Here is an 8,402-nt window from a genome sequence, read left to right on the forward strand (position 1 = left end):
GGACATGAAACTAGTGCACCTGCCTAGTGAGGAATCTGGGTTTACTGAGTCTAGAAACGAGAAGGTTCTAAGGGACTTATTAGCCATCTGCCACTGTCTCTCCTCTCAGCAGACTCCTTCTAGAGTCAAGCTGTTAGCAGCATTGAATGTGGGAGGTAAGAAACCACAGGCATAAGTGGAAATGAGAGGTTCAGACTGAATATGAGCAGACTCCTTTTCCCCATAGGGATGGACAGTCCAGCGCTGGAGCACGTTGCGCCATGAGGTTGTGCCTTTTTCCACACCTCAGTGAGCAAAGCCCTGAGCAATCTAATCTGACCTTAGAGTTGTCTCTGCTTTGGGCAGAAGCATGGAGTAGCAATCTCCCAAGGTCCTTCACAGATTGAATGACTTTGACTGGAAAAAAAGGGATTCAAGTGCCTTGCCTTTGTGAGGCATCAGAGGTTGGCTGTCCCTATTCACCTCAGAGGCTTCATAGAGAGGAAAGGTCTTGGCAAATTGTTTAGTTGTTTAGAAGCTGCAGTTGGATACAGACTGCTGCCAACTGAACAGGCAGTATTTTGAACTAGACCTGTTTGAGCTCTTTGAATAACAATTTTTACTGATGTCTTTTAAAATAACATGTAGCAGCCTGTTCTGTTGTATGAACATGGACAGTTTCACAGTTTCCTCAGCTTATGCGTATCCAGGATTTCTTCAGGAAATTGGTATTATTCACCCTAGTTGCAAATGCTGTTCCAGAAGCAGAGGGAGAGTATGTTATGGTTGGAATAGTAGCAGATGTTTTGCCTTCTGTATTGTTCTGGCTTCAGCATTAAGACTTCTGGAACACTGATCCATGCTCCCTCCCACCTGAGGGCGAGTCTTCTGCTAGTCTCATTTGGTCCCTCCTGTAAGGCTGGATAAAGACAGCAGAAATGTTGACAAGTAGAATTAGCATAACAGTTACGTAGCATGTGAGGAGGAACGTGAAGTAGGTTATAGGTAGAAAAGGGTGTATGGATTATCACACAGAAGAAAACTTCGTATTATCTGGCAGAGATTTAAGCATGGCCACCGTAAACAGTGGTGGTGGGGGGAAAGATTATCATGTTTTTGGTGGCCATATGCTCTGTGACTATAACAGTATCTCAGAGAGTTAAACATAGTTGAAAAGGTTTTGTTATGGAATATTGAAATCTTTCCACCTTTAATTTTAGGTTTTCTTGTCATATTCTAATTGTAAAAATCAGCTTTTTTTCTGTGAGAGATCTAAAGAGAAAATATGTGCATTCTCTAAATTTTGTTTGGGCAATGTTATTTACTGGGCTGGATCCCAGATGATAGGTAGTTTGATAGTGGAGTGCTTTCAAAATTTCCCAACAGCACTGGCTTGATGTAGTGTTCTACTTCCTCCCATTTCCTCATGGTATCACTATGGGATAGTGATCACTAAGGTAGTAAGGTTGCATATTTGACTAGTTATGCTAGTCTGGACAGCAGTCTTGGTCATAGGATTTAGTTTTAGGGAGCACTGTGAGGAGAAGGGACTTGAACTAGATGATCCTTATGGGTCCCTTCTGACTTGAGCTTTTCTGTGATTCATCATACTTTTTTGCAACATGCATCTCCTAACAAATCTTGAAACTGCTTCTCCTCCATGTCTGGACCACAGGGAAGTTGAAAGGGTCATTAACATCTGGACAGTGCAGCCTAACAGCTCTGCAGGTGTGGCAAGATCGCCTCTGAGGGCACAGCAGTAGTGCTAAATAAAATGTGGCTGGGGCTCTCACTCTCTGGGTTGGTATGTGGGTATGGCTTGAGGGATAGAGCATGCCAGAAACCATTCCCAATATGGCAAGGCAGTACATAAGAGTGAGCTTTCCCAGACTGTGGATATTCCTTCACCACTAGCCTGGGAAGCTTTGCCACTTTAAGCATCTCCAGATATGCACATATTTTGTTTCATGACATCTTGAGCTTAATAAGCATTCAAAAGATGCAGGTGTGTCTTAGGGCCTCAGGAACACCATGTAGGCTCCAGACCAGAAGAGAGACAAAGTCCTCTGTGTCGTGGTTGCAGCCATGCCATGTCACTTGGCTGTGGGGCCAGAGAGCAGTCCCCTAGTCCTGTTTTCTTTAACATTATAACATGGCCTGAATGTAACCCTGCTGAGCAGGAAGGGGTTCCACATAGCCCCTACCATAGTCCCTACAATTGGTCAATTTCTGTGATAGAAAAGGCATAATTTAAAAACTTGTTTTGTGGGCCATGTACAATGATTCTGTTGGCCTGTGTCATGTTTGAAGCCCAGCCATAACTCAGAACCACACAGCTGCTCTCTCACTCCCCACACCTTCCTCCCCCTCACTCCTGGAGGGATGGGGAGGAGAATCGAAAGAATGCAACTCCCATGGGTTGAGATACGAACAGTCCAGTAACTAAGGTATAACACAGATCACTGCTGCTACCACCAATAATAATAATTATAAGGGAGATAACAAGGGAAGAGAATACAACCACTCACCACCCGCTGACCAATACCCAGCCTGACTGAGCAGTGATCTAACCCTTCTGGGTAACTGCCCCCAGTTTATACAGTGGGCATGACATACTGTGGTATGGAATACCTCTTTGGTTAGTTTGAGTCAGGTGTCCTGTCTCTGCTTCTTCCTTGTCCTTGGTCACAGTAAGCATTACTGAGCAGCAACTAAAACCATTGGTGTTATCAGCGCTGTTCCCAGGCTGAAAGTCAAAACCAGAGCACTGCACCAGCTACTAAGAAGGAGAAAAGTGACTGCTACTGCTGAACCCAGGACAGCCTGGTATAAGGAATCCCTGTTATGTGTTGTAGCTCTGAGGCCAAGCTTTTTATTTAATTCACTGCTGGGGATGGAAGCAAAGAGAGCCCAGCTGCTGCTTCAGCCAATAGCTTGTGTGTCCTTTGTCAGCATAGTTTATTACAGGAGCAGACTGGGAATAAAAGAACCCAAGGTGCTCTCGCTTTCCTTTTTGCCCCTGCTGGAGCAGAGTAAACTGCAAGAGCACAAGTCTTTGTTTGTTTTCTTCCTTCAGACCCATGCTGCAAGTTAAAATATCACCTGTAAACAATGATACTATATTAGATTTTTACTTGCTAGTATATGAGAGCAATGGAAGAACAAAACTGGCATAATATCAACTAGCTATACCTTTCATTCTGTTAAGGTAAATCTAGATGCTAATCAGAGAAGTAGAAGCAGTGTTGCATTTGATTTGAAATTATAGCTGAAATTTCCTTTTGGTGCTTATTTATATCTTTTAAGGACTTGCTTGAAGAAAACCTGTAATTCAGCTAAGCTCAGAAAGAGAATCACTCAATAATTAAAAAATAATATCTGTTTTAAAAGCTATGCATTTTGCTTGTGGGGGGGGGGGAAGTGCTGTAGTCTTACCTTATTTATCCCATTACTACTGAACTTGAGTATCTGTTTATTGATCTTGTTGCAGTATGGTAAGGAACAAACTCTTGCAGTTTTTCTGTCACTGTTCCTCTAAAGCTGTGTTATGTTGAATTGCTCTGTTTCATTTTAGTGACTATAGTTGTTGGAGATCTCTGAAGGAGAGATTGGTCCTGCTGAATAACAATCATTTTGAAATGGAGCCTGAGATTTCTTTGCCCTGGTTGACTGCATTAGAAGCTGAAATTATTCAGCACTTAAAGGGATCAAGCCCACATACATGGTTACATGCTTCTTTGCAAATTTTGCTTTTATGCTTAGACCTTTTGTTATCCTTTTCCAAATCAAAAAAAAGAAGGGGAGGGAGGGAATATTTGCTTCTAGCTTTGCTTTTCAAGCCTTATATATGCCTAGCTGTCCTGTTTTGGTAGCATGCACTTGTTATGGCTTAATTACACCAATAACAGAGTATATAGCTTCCATAAATGATTCATAACTCACTATTATATACTTGATTATTTTTAGACTTTCTTCAAGAGAATTATCCATCCTTTGATCTAAAGGAAACTGGATATGATTGGAAGGCATGTGTTGCTGCCATAAACAGCACAATCCGCAGTCTCAGACATGACCATAAAAAGGCCACAGTTGGAATCCGCCAGAAGGTCTTGACCATGCCACCACTGAGTGCAAAGAGTCCTCCACAGAGTCCCACTTCAGTGAAGCCATTTGAAAGTGACACTATCAATCTCATGGACTGAAGCTCTTTAATATGTGTCTCAAATCCTAGTTTAGTGGTTTTATAAACCCCACACAGAAGCCTGTTGCATCAAGCTGTCGTATTATACTGAGTTGTCAGCCGCATGGAATATTATTATTTCATGAGACCAAAGTTAGCAGAAGACTTCGGAACTGTAACTTCTTTTATAAGTAGCATGTGTGCTCCTCAGAAATTACTTCCACTGTTCCCTGCAGCATTTGCAATGTGCTCTCTCCTAAAAGCACTTTTCTTCTCATGATTCATTGACTCTGAAACATTAATCTAATTAGAAAAGATGCACTGTGCATCAAGTCAGCAGAAGCATATAGAAATGTGGAATGATTGGTCCTCCTCAGAGGAAGACTCATAACCAGTAAAATTATCTCTTGTGTGAGGAATGAAATTTGCTTTGACAGTTGGATATTTTAAGCCAAAATATCTAATGCAGAAAGGAAAAAAAATGAATCCTGCACCCAGCTGACTTGTTATGTTGCTTACCTTTTTTGCCTCCTACAGCAGTCTTTGTTGTAGAATAAGGAAAGAGGCAGGCAAAAATGTAATTACAGTTGGTAATATTTTCTTTGCTCAGATTTAGCTCTACAAAAGCACAGGGGAAACATCCAGAACAAACGGTTTGATGGTTGGTTCTGTTTTTTTCTTTATGAAAATGAAAGAAAATACTTCTTCAGGGCCTTGGTCTGCTGTTCAGTGGTATACGTCTCATCATCTCGTGTGGATGTCCACAAGATGCAAATCTGTTGCAACTTCCATCTAGAGGATTTGGATCCTAATACCAATTTGAGAAATAATAATTTCAATCGCCTTCAAGTTGGACCTTCAGTTACAACTGAGAGCACATGCTGTACTGTTGGTATGTAGTCAGAGATGATCAGCATCAGTGGCATGCCTTCTCAAACTCAATAAGCGTAGTTTTTAATACTCAGGTCTACAAAGCTAAAAGTGTTTGCTTTGCTGTGTGGGTAGACTGGTGTTCTAAAGACTTGTCACCCTGCCGTTGTTAACCACTGCACATCTTTCAAAATTTAATTTGCAGAGTCACAGAATGGTTGAGGTTGGAAGGGATGTCTGGAGGTCATCTGATACATTTTTCCTGCTCAGGCAGGGCCACCTAGAGCCAATTGTGTAGCACAGTGTCCAGACTGCTTTTGAATATCTCCAAGGTTGAAAACTCCACAGCCTTCTGGGGCAACTGCTGCAAGGGCTCAATCATTGTCACAGTAAAAAAAAAAAAGTGTTTCCTGATGTTCAGATGGAACCTCATGTGTTTTGTTTTGTATCTACTGCTTCTGGTCCTGCCACTGGGCACTGTCCTATTGGCTATATGTCCTCTTTGCAACCTCCCCTCAGGTATTTATATATGTGGATGAGATCCCTCTTGAACGATTTCTTCTTTAGACTGAACAGTCACAGCTCTCTCAGCCTTTCCTCACAGGAGAGATGCTCCAGTCTTGTCATCATCTTTGTAGCCGTTTGGACTTTTTCCAGTAAGTCTGTGCAGTCCTGTACTGAGGAGCCCAGAGCTGCACCCAGCACTCCATGGGCAGCCTCACAAGTGCTGAAAAGAGGAGAAGAATCACCTCCTTGAGCCCTGCTGGCAGCATCGTCCTAATGCAGCTCAGGGTACCATTAGCCACCGTTGCAGCAAGATCATGTGGCTGGCTCATGTTCAACTTAATGTCCACTAGAACATCCCATGGTACACTCTGTCTCATCACTGAGGTTGTTAATGAAGATGTTAAACAGGATCAGATCCAGTATTGATCCCTGGGGTACTTCGCTAGTACATTAGATGGTACCTTACAGGCCTTCATCTGGACTTTGTGCTGCTGATTACCACTCTCTGGGCCCTGACTTTTTTAGTTTCCCATCCACCTTACTGTCTGCTCATCCAGCCTGTACATCAACAGCTTGTATGTGAGGATCTTATGGGAGACAGTGTTGATGGCTTTCCTCAAGTCCAGGTCGACAATATTCATGCTACTTCTCTCATCTACCAGTCATTTTATCCTAGAAGCCTGTCAAGTTGGTCATCTGTGACTTCCCCTTAGTTGAAGCCATGCAGTGACTACTCCTGGTAGTATTCTTGTCCTTCATCTGCTTGGAAATGGTTTCTAGGACTAGCTGTTACATCGCTTTCCCAGGAATGGAGGTACAGCTGACTGGCTTGTAGTTCCCCAAGTCCTCCTTGCCCTTCTTGAAGACAGCAGTGGCATCTGCTTTCACCCTGTCTTTGGACACTTGTCCCATTAAACCTTTATCAATCAAAGATTAATCAAGAGTGGCCTTGCAATGGCATCAGCCAGCTCCCTCAGCATTCATGGGCTCATTCCATCAGGATTCTTGGACTTAATACATGTCTAGTTTGTTTATGGATTACCTGGCCAGATCCTCTTCCACCCAGTGTATATTCATTGATCTAGCCTTGCCCCCTGGTCTCTGGATTCTTGAGAGCCAATCTTACTCATAAAAAGTGAGACAAAGGTGGCATTGAATTTCTCAGCCTTTTTTGTGTGCTTTGTCATCAGGTTCCCTGTGTCATTCAGCAGTGGACCCTTTTGTCACCTGTGTATTTACAGAAGCTCTTCTTGCTATCTTCGACATCCCTGGCCACTTTTAGTTCCAGCTGGGCTTAAGCTTTCCTGACTTCACTCCTGGATGCTGAGGCAATGTCACTGCATTCCTCCTGGGTTACTTGGTTTTTCTTCCACATTCTGTATGCTTCTTTTGATTTTGTCCAGAAGCTCCTGGTTCAGCACAGGCCTCCTGGCATTTTTGCTGGACTTGTTCATTTTGATGGCTCCCTCTGGAGCTTAGAGGAGATGATCCATAAATTTTGACCAACTTTCCTGGGCCATCTTCTGTCCACGGTCCTAATCCCATAGGACTCTTCATAGCAGATCTTGGAGCAGACCAAAGTCCGCTCTGCTGAAGTCCAGGATTGTGAGCCTGCTTTTTACTCTCTCCCCTTAGGATCCTGAACTCCACCATCTCAAGGTCACTGAGGTAAGGCTGATTATGACCTTCATGTTCTCAACCAGGCCCTTGTTGTAGGTGAGTATGAGGTCAGCAAAGCCCCTCTCCTTGTTCACTCCTCTGTCGCTTAGAGGAAGAAGTTATTGGCAACAATAAATATGCCCTTTCTGGCCACACAACACTAATATTTATTAGTGTGCTGAATTATGTATTAAAAAACCAAACAAACTTTGAAAAACACTTGGATGCTGAACTCATGAAAATAAATAAAAATAACTCATATTCAGTTTTGTAGTCCCCTCAGTTTCATTTTTAAGTTGAAATTGCACAGCAGTAACTGCACAGAAGTTAATGGCTCTCTTTGTTGGGTGGGTTCTTTGTTGTTTGGGGTTTTTTGGTTGTGTGGATGTTTTGGTTGTTTGTTTCTTGTTTACAAAAGAGGAAGCATTTGGTATATGCCTTTCTGTTACTTGTTTTTCCAGCATGGGTCACATAGTCTTCTTACTGTCTACGTATTGGCTAAGGTAAGCTTGCTTTGCCACTTGCGTTGTGTTCAAGTGTTGTCTCAGGTGTCCAGCTTTTTCACAGAAAGAAACTTCTCAGAAGGCTGATGCAGGGATCCAGTTTCAACTCTGCAAGCTGATGCAGTGGTGGCTTCCAAAATTATGCCTGTGTACATAGCAGAGCAAGATTTAACTAAATATGCCCTCTCCGAGGCAAAGGTTTCATAGTTTGTTCTTTTGTTAGCAATAGGATAAAATAGTGGAGTTACTTGTTCTCACTTTAGCTTCAACTCATAATGAACAGGCAGTGTTTATTATATACAGTACAGGATCAGCTTTTTTATTGAAAGTTAGGATATGCAATGGCCTTATCAGATATGAAGTTAGTAACTTAAATGTCACCTACAACCTCCTTGCAGAAGTCTTCTGTAGGATTTAAGAAATAGCCTGAATTTCTGACTTTTAATTATTTTACTAGAAATGTTGTACTGCAAAATTTGGTTGTTCTGGTTTATTACTAACAAATTCTGCTGTTACTGTTATAAACAATCATTCTTGTAAATGCCAAGAACTTTGTTGTGTGTAGATATTACTAGTTCCAGACCTCAGAAGAAGCCAAAAATGCTATATTTTTTCAGTAGTATACTTTTTCACTGTCGTTCATAGATTTTAATGGTAGAATGATCTATTTATTGAATGACCTGTCTGGCACTGAAATCTGTTAG

General features: G+C 42.1%; 1 protein-coding gene across 1 annotated transcript in view; it reads left to right on the forward strand.

The window, feature by feature from the left end:
• Positions 1 to 7,460, forward strand: part of BEND2 (BEN domain containing 2) — a 34,044-nt gene extending 26,584 nt beyond the window's left edge. Inside the window, exon 13 of the mRNA XM_031051122.2 lies at positions 3,946 to 7,460. Within this exon, the coding sequence (XP_030906982.2) occupies positions 3,946 to 4,181 (236 nt within the window). The 3' untranslated portion in view covers positions 4,182 to 7,460. The remainder of the gene's footprint in view (positions 1 to 3,945) is intronic.
• The last annotated feature ends 942 nt before the right edge of the window (positions 7,461 to 8,402 follow it).

The sequence above is a fragment of the Melopsittacus undulatus genome, chromosome 2 (assembly GCF_012275295.1).
Source record: "Melopsittacus undulatus isolate bMelUnd1 chromosome 2, bMelUnd1.mat.Z, whole genome shotgun sequence".
NCBI lineage: Eukaryota > Metazoa > Chordata > Aves > Psittaciformes > Psittaculidae > Melopsittacus > Melopsittacus undulatus.